The 26,552-nt window shown below is 39.5% G+C and overlaps 1 protein-coding gene across 1 annotated transcript in view; it reads left to right on the top strand.

Moving 5' to 3' along the window:
• Positions 1-26,552, top strand: part of SNTB2 (syntrophin beta 2) — a 94,756-nt gene that overhangs the window by 45,636 nt on the left and 22,568 nt on the right. Inside the window, exons 2-4 of the mRNA XM_047789603.1 lie at positions 2,657-2,870; positions 17,212-17,422; positions 23,208-23,350. Of these exons, the coding sequence (XP_047645559.1) occupies positions 2,657-2,870; positions 17,212-17,422; positions 23,208-23,350 (568 nt within the window). The remainder of the gene's footprint in view (positions 1-2,656; positions 2,871-17,211; positions 17,423-23,207; positions 23,351-26,552) is intronic.

The following is a 26,552-nucleotide window of genomic DNA, read 5'->3' as shown; positions in this document are numbered from 1 at the left end:
TGCAGTAGTCAGCTCATTGATGCTACTCTGTGATCAAATGAATTTCTGAGTTCATCATAAAGGAGGCTTTTCTAACCGTTGTAATATTCAAGAGTGGTCATTTAGAATGTCTTTAATTTCCCCCTGTTGGTAGTTCAAAAGTTGGTATACTACCTTAAATGTTCAAAAAGCAAGTCTCTGCCATTGGCAGTAACTGAAAACTGTAAGAAATTCTGCCAGAGCTGTTGTGATCTGGTTCTGTCTTGAATGCACAAAACCAAACTAAAACATGTATTGAAATGCCTGAGTCGGCCACTCAAGGTATATACTGGCTACACCCCTACTCATTTTTCTAAGATGAAAAAGTCTCCTTGGGGACCTGATGCAGTTAGCTTTTACTCTCCCCACCTAGAAATAAGCTTACTATAACTATACATAGAAAGCACAGACATACACATATATACAAATGCACATAAACTCTATCTAAATGCTGGGAATTTTCTAGAATTACACTTAACTTCAGCAGATCTCATTTAATAACTTATAAGGAAATAATTTTGGAGTCCCCTGCCATGGCATAGTGGTTAAGAATGGGACTAAAGTGGCTCGGGTCACTGCAGAGGTGTGGGTTAGATCACCTGCCCGGCACAGTGGGTTACAGGATCCAACATTGCCACAGCTGTGGCTTGGGTTTAATCCCTGCCCAAGGAACTTCCCGTATGCTGTGGATATGGCTTTAAACAGGAAGGAAGGCAGGCAGGCAGGCAGGCAAGAAGACGGAGGGAGGAAGGAAAGAAGAATAATTTGCCTCTTCTACTGATTACTGATAAAAAACTTTTCTAGCTTTTTCATTTAGGAAAGGAGAAGAAAGATGCCTACTATTTATTGAATGTTTGGTATGTGCCTAGAATTTTTACTTGCTTAGTGTCTCTGCCATTTTATAGATGAGGACCTCAGAACTGTCAAATGAGGTCGTATAGCTCTGAAGTAGCAAGCATGGCAGTTAGTATTTAAACCAGGTCTATCTGATTCCAGAGGCCTCTCTGTCGCCCTGTCATGTAAATACTAGGCTGTAGAATACTAGGCATAGAAAAGACTATTATCAATATTATTAAGTAAAAAAAGAGATGTGAAAGCAGTAAGCGTAATATATTACTATTTTTTGTGTGTATGTGTATATACATGTGTATATGTGTCTACTTTTATGTATGTTTAGCATATGGCTAGAAGGCCATACAATGATTGCCTCTAGGGATGGGAATTGGGCTGCTAGAAATACACACTTTTTAAGATAAAATCATTTTTACCTTTTGAATTCCGTTTTATGTGCATGTATGACCTATTCAAAAAAGGAACAGTATTTTAAAGACAGTATTTCTTAGGTATGTTTTTAGAAACATACCTGATTCTTTTTTAGATTTAGTCGTTTCTTAGTAAAGTATCATAAGCTTGTAAAGCTTCTAATGCTATAAAATATTAATACTAGCCATTAGGACACCGATAAGCATTGATAATTTTTCAGTTGCCATGACCTATCACAGGAATTTGGGAGGAGGTAGAATACTTATGTAACGTATATTGATGTTAGCAGAAGAAACAATGACTGATTTATCAACATTCAACTACTTATTGACATTTTAATGCTATTTAAGATTGTAATAATCTTCAATTTATCTAGTTTTTGAAATAATGCTCTGCCCCATAATGACAGTAGATGCCTGAGGTAAAAGTATTTTATATGTCCTAAAATTGAACTTACAAATGTTTCCCATCTACAAAAAACTGTAATTTGGGGCTACCATTAAGAGAAATACCTTATTTTTTTTACTAAAGTTTTGTGCTTGTTTTTCAAAACCATACTGGTTTGTTTACATAGCTGTCTCCCTTAGTAGAGGGAGCCTTCCTTCCTTACAGGCAGCATCCATGCCTCATTTGTTCTTGTATTCTGAGACTAGCCTGAGGTCTGATTTTGGAAGGTGGCTAGAAATGCTGATTGAGTTGAATAGAATTGAAGGAGGCTTGCAAACTTCAGACTGAAGAAGAGAGAGACATACTCAAAGTCTTCAGATATTTGAAGGGTTCTCATGTGGGAGTTATCTCAAGCTAAGTGGCACTGTCTCGGAGGGTACTGAATCTATTGCCAGGTTCATTCATGGATGGCCAACTACTGAGATCATTCCAATATTTAATTGTCATTTTTTCCTGCACTCATTTATTCAAACATTTACTGAACAGGCACTGTGTAGATGTTGGCTATCAAGATTGAATAAATCATAAACCCCTGCTTTCAGGGAACTCACAACAAGCAGGGGAACTGAAGTAGTAACAAAGAATTACAGCCCAGGGTTCCTAGAGGTTGTTACAGAGGAGTAATGGTCATTCCCTGAGAGAGTGAATAGGAAAGGTTGCTGAGGAGGTGACTCCCGGGTAGCACTAACCGGGCAGCAAAGGGAGAAAGTGTCCTAAGCTGAAGGAACAATATGCAGACTCCAAAGTTAAAGTTTTTAGAATAGAGTAGTGGTATATCCTTTGTCCAATCCTAAGATTTTGTGTACTGGCTCTTTACTTAGTGTATTTTTTCACTTCATGCCAGATAGTTCATGCATGTGTATATTTCAGTTGTCATTTTTCATAGGAAGCAAAAATACTAACCTTCTTCATTGATTTTGGTTCATAGTCAAGTTCATCCGAGAAGTAACGCCATATATTAAGAAGCCATCTTTAGTATCAGACCTGCCATGGGAAGGAGCAGCTCCCCAGTCACCAAGCTTCAGTGGCAGTGAGGACTCTGGTTCTCCAAAACACCAGAACAGCACCAAGGACAGGAAGGTCATTCCTCTTAAAATGTGCTTTGCTGCTCGAAACTTAAGTATGCCGGACCTGGAAAACAGGTGAGCTGTACCTAAGGAGAACATCATACTCATAGCTTTGCAGACTTAAGGGTATATTGCGATATTACTTTTGTATATTTTTATGCAATAATATGTTGACTAAATTATATAGAGGAAAACAGTCTGAGATGAGAGAATTGTTTTTTGGATTTCATTTAAATTATTTCACGTATCTATATGTATGTATATAGATAACTTTTGGACCAACACAAATGATACTTAATGGTGGTTACACCTGAGTAGTGAAATGGGATTAGAAGATAGAAGGAAAGAAGAGACTTCTACGTTTTATTTTTTACCTTTCCAGAGTGCTACTTAATTTTTTTGCTATAGATATTACTTAATTTTTTTAAAAAGTCTTGTTCAAGAAGTTTTTTTAAATGCCTCCTTAGAAGGAAATTCCATATACTGTGGATTCTGTAGAGAGTTAGAGATCTTCATTATAGATGAGCCTGCATCAACTAGTGATATGATCCTGGCAAGTTAGGCGCTGTCTCTCGATCTCTCTCTTTTTTGCTTTTTAGGGCTGCACCGGAGGCACATGGAGGTTTCCAAGCTAGAAGTCAAATTGGAGCTACAGCTGCAGGCCTATGCCACAGTCACAGCAACGACAGTTCCGAGCTGCATCTTCGACCTACAACACAGCTCATGGCAGTGCCGGATCCTTAACCCACTCAGCGAGGCCACAGATTGAACCCACATCCTCATGGATCCTAGTCAGGTTTGTTAACTGCTGAGCCACGAAGGGAACCCCCCAGGTTAGGCCCAGTTTCCTCATTTGTAAAATGAGAGAGTTTGACTGGATAATTTCAATGTCCCTCTTAGTTCTTTCACCATTTGGGTCCTATGCCTTCTTTTTTTTTTATCCCGCCGCAGGGCCGCACCTGTGGTATATGGAAGTTCCCAAGCTAGGGGTCAAATCAGAGCTACAGCTGCCGGCCTGCATCACAGCCACAGCAATGCAGGATCTGAGCCACATCTTCGACCCACACCACAGCTCACAGCCAACACCAGATCCCCCACCCGCTGAGCGAGGCCAGGGATCTTACCCACATCCTCATGGATACTAGTTGGGTTCGTTTCCACTGCGCCACAATGGGAACTCCCAGATTCTATGACTTTGTCTTCATTAATGTCATGAAATCGTACTGGTAAACCTAGTGTTAGATTAGAGATTGAGGGGAAAAAGATAAAGAAACTTGCCCAGGAGGTCCCTTGTAGCACGAGTTAAGGATCTGTCTTGAACTTTTAAAAGAAAGCAAATAAAAACAATACAAATATATCAGAATATAATTTTCAAAATTAGTATACGGAGTTAGCAGTTGAGACTTTTAAAGCTACTATTTCTTGAGGACCTACTATGTGTTTGGCTCTATGTAAAGGGCTTCAGGTGCGTTATCCCATTTAATCTGCACAGTGAGTTAAGCATGATTATCCTTTTTTTTTTTTTCTTTTGTCTTTTTGTCTTTTTAGGGCCCCACTCACCCTAGGGTGAGTTTAGGGTTCCCAGGCTAAGGGTCAAATCAGAGCTGTAGCCAACGGCATACACCACAGCCACAGCAACACCAGATCAGAGCCGAGTCTGCGACCTGCACCACAGCTCATGGCAATCCTGGAGCTCAATAACCTTGGCCTTTATTAAACCTTAGGGATGCCTTCTCTTTAGCACATATGCTAGAGACATTTGGTGGGTGGTCAAGTTTGAAACTGGTTTTCAGAAACAACAGGAGAGGGCGGTTTGGGCTTAAGAATTTTGTCGTACCTTGCTCTTCAGTAAGATGATCAGTGTACTTGACCATAGTGTGCTATACATGGAAAGGTCTTGGAAGATTCACACTTTTGCAGACTCTCAGTCTTAATGCTGCAAGGTAATCATTTCCAATTTTATTTGAAGCCCCAAATTTGCAAATGATGTGCTTTTGTAAAATATAAATTGGAAGAGAGTCAAGGTTGTTCTTGTGTCACTCTTACTTGCAGTCCAGTGTGCTTTCCAGAGAAAAAGAAAAGCAGTAGAATTCCAGGTACCTGGTAAAATTATGCATAACTTTGGTTATACCCACAGGAATGTGAACATCTGTCCTATGTGTCTTAGCAGAAAAAATGTTTGGAACCATTGACTAATTGGATAGAGAAGTTAGGGTGACGGACTTTATAGCTTTAGCCAAGCTATTTGCTTCCAGAAGTGTTGGTTTCCTCCTATAAAATGAAAAGTTATGTGAGGATTAAATAAGGGAACAATTATAAAATTAGCAAAGCATGCTCTTATTATATTATTATAGGTGTGCTGGTGTCCTTATTAATTCCTTAATTTCTTTCTCCTGTTGTTTTTTTCTTTCTGTAATTCTATACTCTATTATAGGTGTGCTGGTGTTTTCTTCTTTCTGTAATTCTATACTCTATTATAGGTGTGCTGGTGTCCTTATTAATTCCTTAATTTCTTTCTCCTGTTGTTTTTTTCTTTCTGTAATTCTATACTCTAGAATTACATCAAGGATAAATAAGCTAATATCTATAAACTCACTTGGAACTCTTTGATCCTTAAATTTATCTCCACTCTGCCAAAGGAAATGTAATGACAGGTAACACAGCTATAACATTTAAAGCCTTTGAGAAAAAGAGTTCATGTAGGAACAGCAAAAAGAAGTTTCATCAGGACATCTGTCACTAAGACATTTATAACATTGCAGCCTTATGTAACTGACCATATTTCTATTTGAAAAAAAATGTTTTTTTGTTTGTTTTTAGTTTCAATAAACTATCTACATAGATGATTATATTGCCTAAATAAAGACAATTTAATTTCTGTCTTCCCAAAAAAAAAAAAAATGTTTTTACATAGTCTTTCGTAAAACTCTGAGTGAGAAATAGGCTTAGATATTCCCTAATCTGAAAAATATTTGAGTCTGGTTTTTAAGCCCTTTGTAGGCAAGTGGCTTCCCATCATTCTTCATTTCTTCTTAACATTTTGTTATGAAAATCTTCAAACATATAGCAAAGTCACAATAATGTTACAGTCAACACTCATTTTCCCACCTAGATTCTACCATTAACATTTTATTATATTTGCTTTATCACAGATTGGCCCATCTATCCATCCATCAACCTATCTTAATTTTTTTTGATGCATTTCAAAGTGAATTGCACATATTAGCGAACTTCCTTCTAAATACTCATGCATGCATATGAGTAGTGTTCAGTGTTTCCTTGTAGCTTTTTTCTTTTGTGCTAATAATTGTGTACAATAAAATACACAAATGATAAGTTCTGACAAATGCATACAATTATGTAACCCAAGCCTATCAAGATATAGAATATCAGCATTACCCTGGAAAGTGTTCTTTTGCCCCTTCCCATTCAACTCCTTCTCTCACTTTTGAAGTGTGCTGTTGTTCTGACCTTCTACCACAGATTTGTTTCCACAGTTCTGAAACTTCATATAAATGTAATCATGTTATGTACTCTTTTGTGATGGAATTCTTTTACTCACTGTAAGATTGTTGAGGGAGTTCTCCTTGTGGCGCATAAATCTCCATATCATTTGTTAAAAAAAAAAGGATATGGAGTTCCTCTTGTGGCTCAGCAGAAACAAACCCGACTAGTATCCATGAGGATGCAGGTTCAATCCCTGGCCTCGCTTAATGGGTTCAATCCCTGACCTCTCTCAGTGGGTTAAGGATCCGGTGTTGCCATGAGCTGTGGTGTAGGTAACAGACACAGCTCAGATCCTATGTTGCTGTGGCTCTGGCATAAGCCAGAAGCTGTAGCTCTGATTCGATCCCTAGCCTGGGGACCTCCGTATGTCTTGGGTGCGGTCCTAAAAAGGAAAAAAAAAGGTTGTTGACATTGTTACCTGTAACAACAGTTCTTTCTCTTCTATTTCTGGGTAGAATTATGTTATATGAATATATCACAGGTTTTTTTCTGGTGGCTAATTAATGGCATTTGCCTTGATTTTTTTTTTTTTTGCCTTTTGTCATTTTAGGGCTGCACCCTCGGCATATGCAGGTTCTCAGGCTAGGGGTCCATTCAGAGCTATAGCTGCTGGCCTACGCCAGAGCCACAGCAATGTAGGATCAGAGCCGCGTCTGTGACCTACACCATAGCTCATGGCAATGCCAGATCCTTAACCCACTGAACGAGGCCAAGGATTGAACCCACAATCTCATGGTTCCTAGTCGGATTCATTAACCACTGCGCCACGATGGGAACTCCAGATTTTTTTATTAAAGTATATTTGATTTACAGTGTTGTGCCAATTTCTGCTTTACAGCAAAGTGACTCAGTCATACATATATATGTACATTCTTTTTTTATATATATATCACAGTTTGTGTATCTATTTTCCTATTGATAAACACCTGAGCTGTTTCCAGTTTGGAATTATTAATAAAGTTACTATGAAGATTTTTGTACAACTCTTATGGACATAAATTTTCATTTCTCTTGGATAAATTCTTAAGGGTAAAATTGCTAATGTATGTTTTGTGGTGTTTTTTTTTTTTTTTTGGCCGTGCCTGCAGCATGTGGAAGTTCCTGGTCCTGGGCCAGGGATCAAATCTGTGGCACACAGTAGCCAGAGCCACAGCAGTGACAACACTGGATCCTTAACCCATTGAGCCACTGGCGGACTCCCTATGTTTTGTTTTTTAAAAAGTTGTCAGACTTTTTTCCAGAGTGGTTGTGCCACTTTACATTCTTACCAGCAGCAAGTGGGAGTTTACATTGGTCCACATCCTTGTCTGCATTGGCAGTATTAGTCTTTGCAATATTGTCTTTTTTTGTTGTTGTTGTTGTTGTTGTTGTTGCTATTTCTTGGGCCGCTCCCTTGGCATATGGAGGTTCCCAGGCTAGGGGTCTAATCGGAGCTGTAGCCACTGGCCTACGCCAGAGCCACAGCAACGCGGGATCCGAGCCGCGTCTGCAACCTACACCACAGCTCACGGCAACGCCGGATTGTTAAACCCACTGAGCAAGGGCAGGGACCGAACCCGCAACCTCATGGTTCCTAGTCGGATTCGTTAACCACTGCGCCACGACGGGAACTCCAGTCTTTGCAATATTAAGTAATTCTCATGGCTGTGTAGCGGAATCTCTTTGTGGTTCATCCTTCATTTTCGTGTAAGGACTTCACTTGTGGGGTTTTTGTTGTTGTTTTGGCTGTGCCTGCGGCATACAAAATTTCCTCGGCCAGGGATTGAGCCTAAGCCACAGCAATGACTACGCTAAATATTTTAACCACTAGGCCACCAGGGAATTCCCTTCACTTTCTAAATCAAAAACTTATTCAAGATGAGAGGAAAGCATTCTTTTTTTTTTTTTCTGTTTTACTACATTAATTTAGTTTCACTGTCTAGAGCTGAAGAAAAGTGCTGACTGTCAGAATGAATATGTAAGAAGGAGGAGGAAGTTTATTTGCTTCTTTCACATCTAGTCCTCAAGACCTCACTAGATGCTTCTGATAGTTATAAGCCTTCACTGTGGAAAGTGAAAGCTAAATAAATAATGACAAAGTCCAGGGAGAGAACATGAGGCTATGCCTTAGCAAACAGCATTGTGGGCAGTGGGGAGATTAGCAAGAACAAGATGTTCTTAAACCCCACCTTTCGGAAATGTAAATCTGTTACCTTTGAGCTGGATTACATGGTCTAGGTCATCTTCACATTGGCTATTTCCATATCGTAGGTAAATTTTGACTTTATGACATATGAAACAATATGATTAGTACAAAATTCAACTTACAAGTTATGTCAAAGACTTTACCAAACTGAAGAAATAAGCGGGCTAGACTTACATATTCTTCTGCTTCTGTGTACCTAAACATGATCTGATTCATCTGACCAGAATGTAATTGCATTTCTCAGGAAATCCTCAGTGGTTTGACAAGAGGCCAGAACTCTTCACACTGTAGCTGTCTCCTCCTCTCTCCTGTGGGCCCAAACAATGACTGGCAGACTGCCTCCAAATTTTTATTAGCAGAGTTTTCATTTGAATTTTCTTTTAAAACAGCAGTAGGAAACACTGCTTTTAGGAAACACTTTGTCCTCTATCAGCTCTCAGGGCCGCTTCGTCAAAGGCACAGTTATGGATCCTAGAACCATCAGTCCTACCTTGGAATTGCTTTTCTTTTTGTTCTAATTTAATTTTCTATTTCACAGTCACTTTTCTTTTCATAAAAAAATTGGTGATTCTGTCCTGGGAACTAATTTACTTCCTGTTTTCATCTTTTTCCAGCCTAGTGGCCCCATTATCTTCTGTTTAATCTAATTAAGTTTATTTTATAGCAGACTTATTTCCATTCTTCCAGTTACTAATAAATAGGATCTCTGACACTGGGATTTTCAGAGTTTAGACTGTCCCCAAGGAGCCATGCTCGGGAGACTGTCCCAGGAACTATACAAGATGTAAAGGCTTTTTCAGGAGGTGAACGTTCGTGCCTAGAGAAGGATGAACTGATTCCTGTCTTGAGTGCTAAGTAGGTCAGCAGGAGGAGTTAAAGAAAATCGTCGTCATGGTTTTGCGACTAAACTTTTAGCATGTAATTAAGAACATTAAACCTGGTTGCAGTGCCAAAGCAACCAGGTAGAAATAAATGGCCTCTGTAGAGGAAGACCAGCCTGATACAGGGTCTGAATTAAGGGTATCACTGGCCCTTCCACTCACTTTGGTGGGGTCAGGGTGGGGCAGTCTCTGGCCCCTGGGTGTGGGGAATGCTGAAATAATCAGCAAGCATCTTTATTTTACTTTTGTGCTTTTCTCCCACTTTCAGAGGTAAATGGTGCCTCCAATTCTCCAGCCTCTTCAGGATTCTGAGACATATTTTGTCTCGAATTTGAATCCCGCCACTTTTTTTAGGTAGTCTAAGTCATTTAACTCTTCTCTCTGCTTGCCAGCTTCCAAAATTTTGTTGTAGTCATTCCTTCCCTCTTCTCCCTGAGCTTATGGGATTATGCTTTTAAAAAATTCCCTTTAAAGTTTGGTGATGACTTCTTAGATATAACACCAAAAGCACAGCACATAAAGAAAAAATTGATAAGTTGAACTTTATTAAAATTAAAAACTTCTGCTTTATAAAAGACACTGTGTATTAGGGTTCTCCAGAAAAACAAGCAATAGGATGGTTAGATAGGTATATAGATTAATTTATTTATTACAGGATTTGGCTTAATTTATTTATTATAGGATTTAGCTTATGTGATTATGGAGGCCAAGAAGTTCCATGATGTGCTGTCTGCAAACTGTAGAACCAGGAAAAGCCAGTCTCGAAATTCACCCTGAGTTCGAAGGCCCAAGAACCAGGAGTGTCAGTGTTTGAGAGGAGGAGAAGATGAGTGTCCCAACTCAAGCAGAGAGTAAATTTGCCTCGCCTCTGCTTTTTTGTTCTAACATGACCTCATTGAATTGGATGATGCCCTCCTGCATGGGCAAGAACCCTGTTCTTTACACAGTCTACTGATAAGGCTAATCTCGTCTTGAAACACCCTCACAGACATACACAGAAATAATGGGGTATTTTGTTTTTGTTTTTGTTTTTTTGGCCACACCTGTGGTGTATGGAAGTTCCCGGGACAGGGATCAAATCTGAGCCATAGCCACAACCTATGCCACAGCTGTGGCAGTGCTGGGTCCTTATCCCACTGTGCCACAGCAGGAACTCCCCAGAGGTAATGTTTTGCCAGCTATCTGGACATCACTTAGCCCAGTCAAGCTGACACATAAAATTAACCATCACACACTATTAGGAGAATGAAAAGCTAAGTCACAGACTGGGAGAAAATCTTTGTAAAATACATATCAGATAAAGAACTGATATCCAAAATACGCAAAGAATTCCTAAAACTCAACAATAAAAAAACAACCCTTGAGTTCCTATCATGGCTCAGTGGAAACAAATCTGACTAGTATCCATGAGGAAGTAAGTTCGATCCCTGGCCTCGCTCAGTGGGTTAAGGATCTGGCTTTGCTGTGAGCTGAGGTGTAGTTCAAGTTGCTGTGGCTGTGGTGGAGGCTGGCAGCTGCAGCTTTCAATTCAACCCATAGCCTGGGAACCTCCATATGCTGCAGTTGTGGCCCTAAATAAATAAATAAACAACCCAATTTATAAATGTGCAACAGGGAGTTCCCCTGTGGTGCAGCAAGTTAAGGATCCAGACTTGTCACTGCAGCAACTTGGGTTGCCGCTGTGGCTCTGGTTGGATCCCGGGACCAGGAACTTCCACATGCTATGGGAGTAGCAAAAAAAAAAAAACAAAACCTGTACAACAGATCTGAAGAGACACCTCACCAAAGAAGAAATACAGGTGCTTAACATCATATTCCATTAGGGAACTACAAATTAAAACAATGAGGTACCACTATACACATATTAGAATGGTCAAAATCCAACTGACAATACCACATGCTGGCAAGTATGTATAGCAACAGGAACACTTATTCATTGCTAGTGGGAATGCAAAATGGTACAGCTACTTTGGAAGAGAGTTTGTCAGTTTCTCACAAAGCTAAATGAAGTCTTACCATGCGTTAGCAGTTGTGCTGCTTGGTGTTTACCCAAAGGAGTTGAAGACTTTTGTCCATACAAAAATGTACACAAATGCTTTAATCATAATTGCCAAAACTTGAAAGCAACCAAGAAGTCCTTTAATAGGTGGATGGATAAACCAACTGTGGTACATCCAAACAGTGGAAGATTAATTACTCAATGATAAAAAGAAATGAGGGAGTTCCCGTCGTGGCGCAGTGGTTAACGAATCCGACTAGGAACCATGAGGTTGCGGGTTCGGTCCCTGCCCTTGCTCAGTGGGTTAACGATCCGGCGTTGCCGTGAGCTGTGGTGTAGGTTGCAGACGCGGCTCGGATCCCGAGTTGCTGTGGCTCTGGCGTAGGCCAGTGGCTACAGCTCCGATTAGACCCCTAGCCTGGGAACCTCCATATGCCAAGGGAGCGGCCCAAGAAATAGCAAATAGACAAAAAAAAAAAAAAAAGAAATGAGGAATTCCCGTCGTGGCTCAGTGGTTAACAAATCTGACTAGGAACCATGAGGTTGCGGGTTCCATTCCTGGCCTTGCTCATTGGGTGAAGGATCTGGCGTTGCCATGAGATATGGTGTAGGTCACAGACGCAGCTCAGATCTGGTGATGCTGTGGCTCTGGTATGGGCCGGCAGCTGTGGCTCCAATTAGACCCCTGTCCCGGGAACCTCCATATGCCTCGGATGAGGCCCTAAAAAGACAAAAGACAAGAAAAAAAGAAAAAAGAAAAGAAGAAAAGAAATGAGTTCTCAAGTCACAAAAGACATGGAGGAAACTTAAATGCATACTGCTAAGTAAAAGAAGCCAGCCTGATTCCTTCAAGATAGTAAAAAGATCAGTGGTTGCTAGGAGTTCGGGGCCAGGAAACGATGGAGAAATCGGTAGGGGAGCACAGGGAATTTTTAGGGCAGTGAAATTATTATTCTGTATGATACTGTAGTGGTAGATATATGTCATTGTACTTTTGTCAAAATCCAGACTTTGCAACACAGAGTGAACCAAGACTTTAGTTGCTAATGTGTCAGTATTGGCTCATCGATTGTTAACAAGTGTACCACACGAATGCAGGATGTCAATAACAGGAGATGGGGCCCAGCAAGGAGTATTTGGGAGCTCTCTCTATTTTTTGCTCATTTTTTTCTAATACTACTCAAAAAAGTATTGATTTTGAGGAGTTCTCTTAGAGTGTAGCGGGTTAGGGACCCAGTGTTGTCAATGCAGAAGCTTGGGCTACTGCTGTAGCATGGGTTTTATCCCTAGCCTGGGAACTTCCACATGCCATGGGCATGCCTCCCCCCCAAAAAAAGTATTAATTTTGAAAAGAAAAAAAACCCTTCCAATGGTTGTTTTTAGTGGGAAAGAGTAGTATAGAGTTATGTGCCAACTGCCATCATATATAGGAAGTTCTAGAAATACTAAAAATACCTTTTCTTTTTAGCATTAGTATATGTAATAAAGTAAAATATAAAATACCTTGCTTTGGGTTTATATTCATATGTTACCTAATAGTCTAGCATTTTATTTTATTTATTTATTTTCTTTTTAGGACCTCATCCTCGGTGTATGGAAGTTCCCAGGCTAGGGGTCGAATCAGAGCTGCAGTTGCTGGCCTATGCCACAGCCACAGCAATGCCAAATCCAAGCTGTGTCTCAACCTATACCACAGCTTGCAGCAATGCCAGATCCTTTACCCACTGAGCAAGGCCAAGGATCGAACCCATATCCTCATGGACACTAGTTGGGTTTGTTACCACTGAACCATAACAGGAACTCCCAGCATTGCATTTTACAGATAACTTCTTGTCATAAGTAAATTTACTCTGAAGTAAGTTTAGCTACTTTAATGATTATTTGAGCAGTTTCTCTGAATAATACAATTATTAACTCATCAAAAGGATTGATTCTACCTTTTAGTTCAACATTTTGTTATTATATAGTGTAATGTACTATTTTAAATCTTCCCATAATAAATGTATAACTATTTTTCTTTTAGAGGATATGATGATTTTTTTTAGCCAGCAAATGTTTATTTTCAGAACCATAACAGCAACAACTGATATAGTGAAAAATAAAATTAAAAAGAATAAACATTATAAAATAACACAGAGGACCAAATAAAGGTCAATATGGATATTTATTTTAAATTTAAGTGTAATAAAATATACATAACATAAAATTTATCATCTTAACTATTTTAAGTGTACAGTTCAGTGGTATTAAGTATATTCATATTGCTATAATACCAATGTTTAGAACTTTTTCATCTTGCAAAACTAAAACTCTACCTAAAAACAACTCCCCATTTGCCCTTCCTCCCAACCCCTGGCAACTACCATTCTACTTTTGATCATATTGTTCATATTTGTCCCGTTTGATCATATTTTCCTTTGTTGACTCCTCAGTGATTCCATGTTGCTTACCAATTAATATCCAGGCTTAACCCCCTAAATTTTGATGCCAAGTATTTAGCTATAGGATAGGAAGTCAAATAAATTTATCAGCCCTGTAACTAAAACAAATGCAGAATAGCTTATGATTTGCTATCTAAAGATACTTCGAGTATGGGGTCTATCTGTTAAGTGTTCTGGCTGGTCATAGATCTTATTTTACGTTTTGATTATTTTCTAGAACTTTTTTGCCCATTTGGCTATTGCCCTAGAACTGCGAAGGCATATAAAGCATGGATAGACTGGTGGCTAGGCCTTCAGGTAGCTAGAAGGATAACTTCAGTGGGAGGACATGTGAATAGGTGAGTAGATAGGTGCCAGGTAGATGTGTTTATAAACTGTCTCATAGCATGACGTCAGCTTGATAGGTGTGCCCCAGAGGTGTAGAGGCCTCCATTGCTGTCCTACTTTGCCACTGCCATCCTTGGAAGTGCCATTTTCAGTCAGGAATTTCATGGTAGGAGTTCTCATCGTGGCTCAATGATTAGTGAACCCAACTAGCTTCCTTGAAGACGCAGGTTAGATCCCTGGCCTCGCTCAGTGGGTTAAGGATCCAGCGTTGCCGTGAACTGTGGTGTAGGTCACAGATGCGGCTGGGATCCAGTGTTGCTGTGGCTGTGGTGTAGGCCGGCAGCTATAGTTCCAATTGGGCCCCTAGCCTGGGAACCGCCATATGCCAGGGATGCAACCCTAAAAAGACATAAGACCAAAAACAAAAAGAATTTCATGGTAGTCATCACAGTCCTTTATAGAAGTAGTTTTTATAACCTGTAATTGTGTATTAATTAATTGTAAATGTTTTGCCTTCCCCATTAGATGATAGGCACAGTGAGAGTAGAGACTGAATTTCCCTATCTTTTTCACTAGTCTATCTCTAACACAGTGTCAAGCATACTATCTGTCATATAGTAATGGCTCTTAATAAATGTTTACTTAAGAAAGGATGAACTGGAGTTCCCTTATGGCTCATCATGTTAAGAATCTGCCATTGTCATTGCTGTGGCTCAGGTTCAGTCCCTAGCCCAGGAACTTTTTTTTGAGGCCCCCCCCCCCAAAAAAAAGATGGACTGACCAGAGTTCAAATGAGAATAAATATGTCATATTAAATATGGCAAATTAGGAGTTCTGTGGTACAGTGGATTAAGGATCCAGTTTGCACTGTCTTGGGTCACTGCTGTGGCACAAGTTTAGTCCCTGGCCCTGGAACTTCCACATTGCCACTGGTGCAGCCAATAGATAAAGAAATACGGAAAATTAAAATATTTGGAATTGTAAAGGGTTTAGAAATATGGCAAAAGAGAAGGACTCAAGCTTCAAGGTAGCGATGCTGTCTGTGTACATGTAAGCTGCTCATCTTTGACAGGTAGAGGGGGATCTGGTGACAGCGCTGCAAGGAAGCAAAAGCTGTCTTCTGAAAGATGAAAGAATAAAAAGATCTCTCCTTGGTTAGTAACAGTTTGTCAGTTTCTAGCCTACCAAGAGAAACTGAAAAACTCCTAAGAAGTTTTTATTTTTCCATTTTAAAAGATATGTATGGGAATGGAGTTCCCATTGTGGCTCAGCATGTTATGAACCCAACGTAGTGTCCATGAGGAGGTGGGTTCAATCCCTGGCCTCACTCAGGATTCAGTGTTGCTGCAAGCAGCAGCATAAGTTGCAAATGGCGCTTAGGTCCAACATTGTGGCTGTGGCATAGGCTGGCAGCTGCAGCTCCGATCCCACCCCTAGTCCAGGAACTTCTGTATGCTGAAAATGTTGCCTTAAAAAAAAAAAAAAAAAGATATGTATGTCCACTGTTAGAACATGGCAGTGTATATATGTTAGTAATTTTCAAAATAAATTTAATTGGTATAAAGTTGACTTACAAAGTTATGTTAGTTTCAGATGTACAGCAAAGCAAATCAGTTATACATCTATCCATTTCACATTCTTTTCCCATATAGGTTATTACACTGTATTGAGTGTATTACCTTGTGCTATATATAGTAATTCCTTTTTACCTCTTTATATATAGTAGTTTGTATGTCAATCCTAACTTCCTAATTTATATTTACTTACTGATTTTTAAAATTCATCTTGGCAAAAACTTTGACCGAGGCATAAAATATTTTAAATAATTTTTAAAAGACGTAAAGCAGTACCCAATAAATTGCTTTCTAAGGAATTTATTCCACATTTATTCCAATATTTAAAAAATATTTTAGGGAGTTTCCATCTTGGCGCAGCAGAAACAAATCCAACTAGGAACCATGAGGTTGTGGGTTTGATCCCTGGTCACTCAGTGGGCTAAGGATCTGGTGTTGCTGTGAGCTGAGGTGTAGGTCGCAGAAGCAACTCGGATCTGGTATTTCTGTGGCTGTGGTATAGGCCAGCAGCTGCAGCTCTGATTAGACCCCTAGCCTGGGAACTCCATATGCCGTGGGTGAGGCCCTAAAAAAAAAGATGAAAGACAAAAAAATACATGTATATTTTAGGAGTTGCCATTGTGGCTCAGCGGACTAGTATCCATGAGGATGAAGGTTTGATCCCTGTCCTTGCTCAGTGGGTGAAGTATCCACCATTGCTGTTAGCGGTGGTGTAGGTCGAAGACACAGCTTGGATCCTGCATTGCTGTGGCTGTGGTGTAGGCCAGCAGCTGTAGCTCCAATTTGACCTCTAGCCTGAGAACTTCCATATGCTGCAAGCGTGACCCTAAAAAGCAAAAAAAAATATATATATATATATGTGTGTGTGTGTGTGTGTGTGATAATTCCTGAAGGGTACTTTTGAAGTATAGATTGTTCTCAGTTGAATATTAGCAAATGATAGTCATAGAATTGAAGATCGCTTAACTATTCTTCTACTATGACTCAGTGGATGATTTAATGATAATGTTACCCAGACCTTAAAAACAATTCCAGATTTTCGTAAAGAGTCATATTCTTCAGCTATTTTCTTTGCTTGCTCACAGTGGAAATTTCAGTTCACTATTTGGCAGAAGGTTTTATTTACTTAGAAATATCCTATACCAGAATTTCCAAATATTTAAAAAAATAATAGTTCCTTCTATACAGTGTGCCTGTGAGATTCAGTGAGCATGCTTTTCATCACTTTGACATGGAAGCTGAGGCAAAGTGAGCTGTTCTACTGTAGACTATACAATAGCTTCCATCATCTTCTGTCATTAGCAGAAGCAACAGACCCACCAGTCAGTCTTTCTGGTGATTGTCTTTCCACATGAGGATTTCTCTAGAATTGGACCCTAAGGAATTTTAAAAAAGCATTTATATTCTGGAATGTAAAATTAGATTTTCAGTTATGTACATTAAACCCTGGCAAATTTGATGGCTTCTGATCTAGCTCACTTTTTTTTTCTTTTTCCACACAGATTAATAGAGCTACATTCTCCTGATAGCAGGAACACGTTGATCCTACGCTGCAAGGATACAGCCACAGCACACTCCTGGTTCGTAGCTATCCACACCAACATAATGGCTCTCCTCCCACAGGTGTTGGCCGAACTCAATGCCATGCTTGGTGCAACTAGTACAGCAGGAGGCAGCAAGGAAGTCAAGCACATTGCCTGGCTGGCAGAACAGGTAGGCCGGGAGGCAGGGCAGAGTATCACTGGGTCACCAATCAGAGCCGGGATGGATATCTGTAGTATTTGAAGTGTATGAAGTCAGGGCCTGGGTGTTTAGCTTGCAGATCTTTTGTCAGTCAGTCTTTTTTTTCTCTTCCCCTACTATTTAGCTATTTGTTGCTAATTATCACCGCCACCGGAAGAATTGACTATCATGATAATCATCATCATAACATAACTAAAAAGAAATTTTTTTTTCTTTTTCTTTTTAGGGCCATACCCACGGCATATGGAAGTGCCCAGGCTAGGAGTTGAATCAGAGTTATAGCTGCCGGCCTACACCGTAGCTCACAGCAACACCGGATCCTTAACCCACTGAGCAAGTCAGGGATAGAACCTGCATCCTCATGGATGCTAGTCAGACTCGTTTCTGCTGAACCACAACAGGAACTCCAAAAAGAAGTTCTTAATTAACATCTCTGTCCTTAATGACTGAGGATAATTTTCAGAATCAGCAAACTTCTGCAAATGGCCATTAGTGCCACAACTACTTACCTCTTACACTATAGCAAGAAAATAATCATGGACAAAATGAAAATGAATAGATGTGGTTGTGTTTCAATAAAAATGTATTTACAAAAGCAGGTGGTGGATTGCATTTAGCCCATAGGTCCCAATTTCCCAATTTCTGTTTTAGTCTGTTGACAGTTTCAGGGACAACAGGCTTGTTCCCTTGGTCTGGGAAAAGTATGAAATATACAAAACATTTTACAAGTCATTAAACACATGTATTGTTGTCTTCTACAACTAAAGAATGAAAAGAAGAGAAACAAGAAAACCTAAGTGAATACTGGGTTAAGGGAAAGGAAGACCATAATCCAAGTTATTTTGGATCCCAAGTTTGAAGAAAGGGAGACTAAAAGCTCTACATATATTACGATGCATCCTTTGTCTTTCTGGTCCTTCACTGTCTGCAAGGCCAGAGGGAGTTGAAAAAAAGAGACTGAATTAGGGATTCAGAGATGATTGTTCAAGTACGCTCTTTTTTTCACTGTTTTAGATCTTTTTAAAAGTTCCTTCATCTCTTTGCATCCCAGTTCCCTCATGGATGCAAGGGGACAGGGTTTCAATCAGTATCAGCCCGTGGTGGGGCTTGTTCTTTTGTGTTTGTTGTGTTTTGGTTTTTTAATGTTTTTTATTTTTTCCATTATAGCTGGTTTACAGTGTTCTGTCATTTTTCTACTGTACATCAAAGTGACCCAGTCATACACACATATATACATTCTTTTTCTCACATTATCTTCCATCATAGGTGACTAGATATGGTTCCCAGTGCTCTCAGCAGGATCTCATTGCTTATCCTGTTTTGTTTTGTTTTGTTTTCAATGCAGTTTCCCAGGTCTGGCTCCCCAGTGTTCCACCTCAGCAGAGTTCTGATTTGGTAGACAGCAGTGGGGCCCAGCATTCTCATTTGGTTGCTTCCCAGGTGATTATGTTGTGGACCAATTTTGGACTCCACTGATCTTTTTTTTTTTTTTTTTTTTCATCTCTGAAATTTTATGAACATTGAAAATAATGATTATAAATAATGATTATAATAAAGCACAGAATTGTGATTTTTTTTTTTTTTAGGGCCACACCCATAGCATAAGGAAGTTCCCAGGCTAGGAACCAGGGATCAAACCCGAGTCCTCATGGATACTAGTGAGTTTCTTTACTGCTGAGCCACAATGGGAACTCCCAGAAATGTGATTATAATAAATAAATAAAAATAAAGTCACACGGAAGTGTGGCTGTAATTAATAGCACTGCCCCCACTTTTGTTGTTGTGATCTTTTGCCATTACAAAGGACACTATGAGGAATAACCTTGTAGTTTGTCCTTTCAAACATGTGCTGCCAAACTCTTTGGTTCCTGAGTTCAGATAAATCAGATAACAAGGGAACTCACATTATCTGAATGTATTTCATTCTTAAGTTTCTGACAGTAATATACTTTGGTTAGAAAGGGATTTATGCAAAAATTTACATCATTTCCTGAGCTTGGATCATTAGAGTTTATAGAACAGAGGATATTTCTACACCTGTAGGATAAATCCCAGAAGTGCTAGTTCAGAGAGTGTATTAGATATTTACCTGGTGGCTCAGTGGGTTGAGCATCCAGCATTGTCACTTCTGTGGCTTGGGTGTGGCCACCCCCCCCCCACCGCCAAACAAGAAGCATATTAGTTATCTATCTCTATGAAACAAATTAGCCCAAGACTTAGTTGCTTTAAAATAACATTTACCTCCCACAGTTTCTAAGGATCAGCGATATGGTAATGGTTTAGCTGGGTGGTTTGGATGGCTAGGATCTGGCCTTGCTGTGGGTGTGTCGTAGGCCAACAGCTCCAGCTCCAGTTGTACCCCTAGCCGCGGTTTTCCATATGCCGTGGGTGCAGACCTAGAAGCCAAAAAAAAAAAAAAAAAGAAAAGGAACAGAAGTATATCACCTGCTTAAAAGTTACATTTCTAGAATGGAGAGATTTTTAGGGAATGAATGATAACAATTATTAATTTTTTGTTTTTAGTGCTCTATTTATTAGAAAATAAAATTTGGAGAACATTGTTGATTTGTCAAGTATATGTACATGGGGCTGCTGAAACATAAGCAAACCAGAACCCTAACATTAGCATCCCTTTTTCCTCTGGCCAAAAACTCAGTACTGGGGGGAAAAAGAGCAAAAAACCTCAATAGTGGCTGCTGTACTGATACCACAACAAAAAGCACATAGTGTATATAGCAGGCATCACTTCGACTCCAGTGAAAGCAAACAGTATCCTTATAAGTTAAGGCAAATAAGCAAACAGAATGATTTAAATTAAGGTTTCGTTTTTCTCCGATGGTAAGTGGAAGAGGGAGAACCTATTTTCCAAAAACTAAAGATTCAAAAGAGCTAGAAAATATAACTTTTTTAAAACCGTTAATTGAATAAAAGATTTTTCTGTATCGCAAGTGGACATTGCTTCTACTGGCATTAGCAATTTTCCTTTAGAACCTGAGATATCTTCTTTGGGAAGAAATACATTTAATTTAGATTTTCCACATGTATATGCTCTGATCTGGCCTTCAGAATCTCTCTTATAACTCAGCAAAAAAATTGGTTTGGGAGTTCCCGTCGTGGCACAGTGGTTAACGAATCCGACTAGGAACCATGAGGTTGCGGGTTTGGTCCCTGCCCTTGCTCAGTGGGTTAACGATCCGGCGTTGCCGTGAGCTGTGGTGTAGGTCGCAGATGCGGCTCGGATCCCGCCTTGCTGTGGCTCTGGCGTAGGCCAATGGCTACAGCTCTGATTAGACCCCTAGCCTGGGAACCTCCATATGCCGCGGGAGCGGCCCAAAGAAATAGCAAAAAGACAAAAAATAAATAAATAAATAAATAAAATACACAAGACTCATAATTTAAAAAAAAATTGTTTTGAAAAAATTAGTTTATCATTTTATCCCTTTGGGAAGATAAATTTTTATATTATTTTCTCTATTGAAATATTATCCATAACAATCTCAGAGGAGTTCCTGCTGTGGCACAGTGGGTTAAGGATCCACGTTTCCACAGCTGTGATACAGTCACAGCTGCGGCTTGAATTCCATCCCTGGGTCAGGAGCATCTATGTGCCGTGGGTGCATCTGAAGAAAAAAAAAAAAAATCTTGGAGACAAAGACTTAGTAGTGCATATAAAACTAGAAATCCCTTTGGGGTATCTGTGACCCAAAGATGTAAGAGTCCAGGAGAACCTCTTTAGAGCTGATACTCCCTCCACTCATTACAGAGTTACCCCTAGACTAATACAGAGTCTCAGAAGACTTGGGTTCCCTAGTGAGGACAGTGTAATTATTTCTACCATATTTTGCTTGAATTCTCACAGTTGGTTCATATGTTTTGTGCTTTCAGCACTTGGTTAAACGTGGGTAGCTTCACTGGCTGGAATTCATTTCCCACTCCTGGAATCAGCTCATGGCTCTAGCTAGGAGAAAAGAGTCCAGGTGATAGATCTTAGAGTATAAAATCAAACTATTCAGGCCATTTTTCATATTATAGATGTAATCTTAAGGTGATCTGACATATCCAAATTACCTTCAGAAGTCATTAAGAAAGAGAAAATAAAAAGTGGCTTTTGAAATAAACAAAAAATGGCTCAGAACCAAGAGACAAGTGATTCATCAACTTGAATTTACCTTGAAGCCATCAGTTGTAGTGAGCTGAAAGATTAGTATTAAAATACTCTGTTGTTCAGCATTCCCTGGCTCAAAGGTCTCATAAAAGCAAACATTTTGATAACAGGGCTTTTCTTAAACATAGTCTTTTGCTTTTTGGGCTTGGATCCTTGACATTATGTATAAATAGTGGTTGTTTTACTTATGTTTTTAAAAAACCCTTACAGGGGTTCCCATCATGGCACAGCGGAAACGAATCTGACCAGGAACCATAAGGTTTCGGGTTCGAGCCCTAGCCTTGCTCAGAGGATTAAGGATCCGACGTTGCCTTGAGCTGTGGTGCAGACTACAGACAAGGCTCAGATCCTGTGTTGCTGTGGCTGTGGCGTAGGCCAGCAGCTCCAGCTCCAATTAAACCCCTAGCCTGGGAACCTCCATATGCCGCAGGTGCGGCCCTAAAAAGACAAAACAAACAAAACAAAAAACCCTTAAAGAGGTAACTGAGCTTTATTCAATTAAATGCAATGGTACATTTGAAACTGAAACATAAACTTCCTGAAGTGTAATGGGGAACTCTTTTACAATAGTTTAATATTAGTGTTGTCCAAAATGCAGCATAGTTGGTTGTGTTGGTATTTTTATTTTTTTTTTATTTTATTTTATTTTATTTTATTTTATTTTAACTTTTTAGGGCCACACCCACAGCATATAGAGATTCCTAGGCTAGGGGTTGAATCGGAGCTAAAGCTCTCGGCCTACAGCACAGCCACAGCAACGCCAGATCCTTAACCCACTGAGTGAGGCCAAGGATCGAACCCACATCCTCATGGTTCCTAGTTGGGTTCATTAACCACTAAGCCACGGGAACTCCCATGTGTTGGTATTTTTAAAAGACAGAATAGAAATTGTCATATTATGTGGCACAAAGTGTAGGAATTGTGTTGTTTTGGAAATTTTTGAATTCAGCATTTATATGTATGTGTTGAGTTGCAGTGTAAAAAGTGTTTCTTATTGTATGTCTTGATCAAAAATATTTGAAAAACCCTGATGTTTAGATTATTCAGACTTATTTGGTAACAGTTTCCATCTTGTACTTATAAGATGTTACTCCACATCAGATTTATTAAAACTGTTATTATTTTGTACAGAGTACTATATATTTAATTAGAACTGGTGATGGGGAGTTCGCATGTGGCTCAGAGTCCAGTCTTGTCACTACAGTGGCACAGGTTCAATCCCTGGCCCAGGAACTTGCACGTGCCTCAAGTGCAGCCAATAAAAGAAAAGAAAAGAAAGGAAGTTTAAAAAAAAAAAGAAGAACTGGTGATAATTACCTATTGTAGAATAGGGAAAAAGCTGATTCATATCGTTAAAAAATGTCTATAACTCACTCAGGGAGAGCATTCTCCAACTAGAGTCCACCTCACACCTGCCAGTGGAGAGTCCCTGCCAGTGGGAAGAAACCCAATGGGACGTTTCTTTTTCTCACATCTGTTAGGACGGGGAAACAAATTGGAGACCCACTATCTTAGGCTGTCACTGAAGGGACTTTTACAGTTACATGTCATTACAGTTAGCTCTGCTTTCGCATTTCACCCTTGTAATAGGCAAAACTAGATGGTGGAAGACAACAATGGAGACCCGTCCTCATGGCTGTGACTGAAAAGGATTTGCTGCTTTATGACTGTATGCCATGGACGAGGGATGCCTGGGCATCACCATGTCATAGCTACCCGCTTGTTGCCACAAGGTAAGGCCAAAGACAAAAAAAAGTAAAATCTCTGCCCTACTCTAAATCTGCTAAAGAATTTTAAAATGGGAGTTCCTGTCATGGCGCAGTGGAAACGAATCTGACAAGGAACCATGAGGTTACAGGTTCACTCCCTGCCCTTGCTCACTGGGTTAAGGATCCTGTGTTGCCGTGAGCTGTGGTGTAGGTTGCGGACGCAGATCAGATCTGGCATTGCTGTGGCTATGGTGAGGTCCGGCAGCTGTAGCTCTGATTAGACCTCTAGCCTGAGAACCTCCATATGCCTCGGGTGTGGCCCTAAAAAGACAAAAGAAAAAAAGAAAAGAATTTTAAAATGAATTCTGTTCTCTCTAGGTGCCTCAGATAGCATTTAAGTAGCTGATGTAATTGATTTAGACAAAAACTTTTTTTCACAACCTTATTTTGCAGCTCCTCCCTCAGAATTAATGGTTTCTGTCACTAGTATTTGTGTGTTTTTTACATTGAAGTAGCTTCCTAATTGCTCCTTTCAAGACTTGCTTAGTCATGAAGATAAGTAAATAGTGGTTTCTTTTCTTACTTTATTGACTGTGACTAGAAAACCACTGAAAATGTGGCAGCCTTCTGACTGAGTGATGAAATCATTTAAACCAGAATATGGTATTGTGGATAAACCACATAACTCAGCCAAAATGTTCTTCAACTTCTTTCTAGTATAGGAATACATAATTTTGATTCCATCAAATAAACATTAATTTGACCTGAAACTACAGGATGTTTCAGTAAATCTCAGTTGAGTTAAATTCTGTTACTTAAAGTAGTTTTTCTGCCCATGGTTACAATGGGAGCCTGACAAGAATTATGAAAACATGTGAATATGTCTCAGTAGATATAATTAGAGAGATTAAATTTGTGTTTTCCAAAGATTTACAGCTTATGAACACGACTGTAGAGATCTTTTAAGCTTAAATTTTATAGAAGAAGCTTAAACTGTAGCTGTGATCATAGAATGCAAGGAGGGTAGCTTTTCCTTAACCATATGTTACTGGAAGGATGGCGCAGAAACCTGTGACATGCCGTAGATGCACCTTTGTTCGTTACTAGAAATTACAAACAAGTAATGAACAAGTATAAACAATAATTGCTGGTCATTGACTATACTGGATAGGCCACCAAGATACCTGGTTGCTAGAGGGAAATAGGCTGGTTGTACTATCAGCGTGGTATTAATGTGCTGATGGTTGAATTATACACTTTTAAATGGGTAAAATATGTTATGTGAATTACATCTCCATAAAGCTGTTGTAATTAAAACAAACCCCCAAAGCCAACAGGATTTAGTAGAAAGGATTGAGTTTGGGTCCCTTATCTGCCACTTATCATGGATAATTGGGATCCCATTAACCTTTCTGTGCCATAGATTTTTCATTTGAGTGAAAATGAGGTTAAGTACAATGAGGTAGTGTGGGTATGAGAATTAAATAAGTTCAGACTTGTAAAATGCCTACAGTGGTACCTGACACCGTGTAGGTGCTCAAGTAAATGTTAGCTGCTTTAATTATAATAATTATTATTTATTATTAAGTGAAAGTATGTGAAAGAAGAGTTTGTGTAAAAAGTGAATTGGCTTTGAGTCCCGTCGTGGCTCAGTGAAAACGAATCCGACTAGGAACGTTAAGGTTGTGGGTTCGATCCCTGGCCCCTCACTCAGTGGGTTAAGGATCTGGTGTTGCTGTGATCTTTGGTGTGGGCCAGCAGCTACAGCTCCATTTGGACCCCTAGCCTGGGAACCTCCATATGCCAAGGGTGCAGCCCTAAAAACCAAAAGCAAAAAAAAAAAAAAAGTGAATTGGCTTAATTTTGCCATTGTTAAAAGAAGAGCTTGCTCTATCCAACAGTTTTTACAGGTAGTGAAAGTTTAATGTTAAATGTTAGAAATTCAAATATATATTTGGATCAACATGCAAATTGAACTTGGCCATTAATTAGGGGGGTGGGGCCTGTAGCTCTCTGAGCATGTTGTTTATTAATAAGTTGAATTGCAAGTTTCCTTGTGGCCCAGCAGGTTAAGTTTCTGGCATTGCCTCAGCTGTGGCATAGGCTGCAATTGCTGCTCAGGTTCAATGCCTGGCCAGGGAACTTCCACATGCCATGGGTATGGCAAAAAAAAAAAAAAAAAAAATTAATCAATGCAACAGCACTGATTCTTCACTCCTTGCTCAGGAAGTACTGATGGACTAGGAGCAAAGATGACAGGCAGAAGAGAGGTTTAGTTTTGCCATGTGGCCATGTTGGCCATATGGGATTGGTTGAAGTCACCACTTGATGGTATTAAGGGGGCTTAATCATCCTCTGCCTCCCAGAGGGGGCAGAGTATGGCCGCTGGAAGAGACCAGAGAAGGAACCAGCTCAGGAAATATCCTATAGCCAGATGCAAGGCCAGAAAGTGGCGTCCTTATGTCTCTTTAATATGGAGGAAAAGGAGGGTTTTGGATTTATATGAGTAAGAGAAAGGGCTGAATGTTCACTTTCACTAATTCTGTGTCTCATGCTTTGGAACATGTTCTTATGAGTGGATGAGACACACACACAAAGATAACAGACACCTAGAGAAGGAAAATATTAAGAACCTTGATATCCAAAAGCAAAAGTAGATAGTCCCTGATAAATTAAGAATTAATGTATAGTTCATAGTTCTCTTGTGGAGAAGTAGGTTAAGGATCTGGTGTTGTCACTGCAGCAGCTGCTGTGATGTGGGTTTGATTCCTGGCCTGAGAACTTGTACATGCTATGGGTGCAGCCAAAAAAAAAAAAAAAAGAAGAAGAAGAAGAATTAATTGTAGTTCAGAAATCAAAAAAACATTGTTAGGGTGACATAAATTAATATGAGTTACCATTTATATTGACTTGCGCATTTACAGATTCTTGAAAACCAAAACTCCGTGTCTGTGTGTGTTTACTTAATAGCTGATATTTCACGGTGGTTGAAGAATTAAGTAAAACATGAAAATGATAAATGAAGACAATTTTATTTTATTTTTACTTTATACATTTCTTGAGCTAGATCCTTGATACAGCTAGAAAAAAAGATAGGTGCTGTGGATTTTGCAGGATATGCATTTTGTCATCATCTCTTAGAGGCTTTCTTTGACTGGAGAAGAAGAAAATCCAAAGAAAGTGTGGCTACTTTACACTGTGGAAAATTGAGTGGTGTTGTGCTTAT

Source organism: Phacochoerus africanus, chromosome 8 (assembly GCF_016906955.1).
Source record: "Phacochoerus africanus isolate WHEZ1 chromosome 8, ROS_Pafr_v1, whole genome shotgun sequence".
In the NCBI taxonomy this organism is placed as follows: domain Eukaryota; kingdom Metazoa; phylum Chordata; class Mammalia; order Artiodactyla; family Suidae; genus Phacochoerus; species Phacochoerus africanus.
The sequence above is the reverse complement of the archived record's forward strand: the minus strand, read 5'-3'. Positions and strand labels throughout refer to the sequence as shown.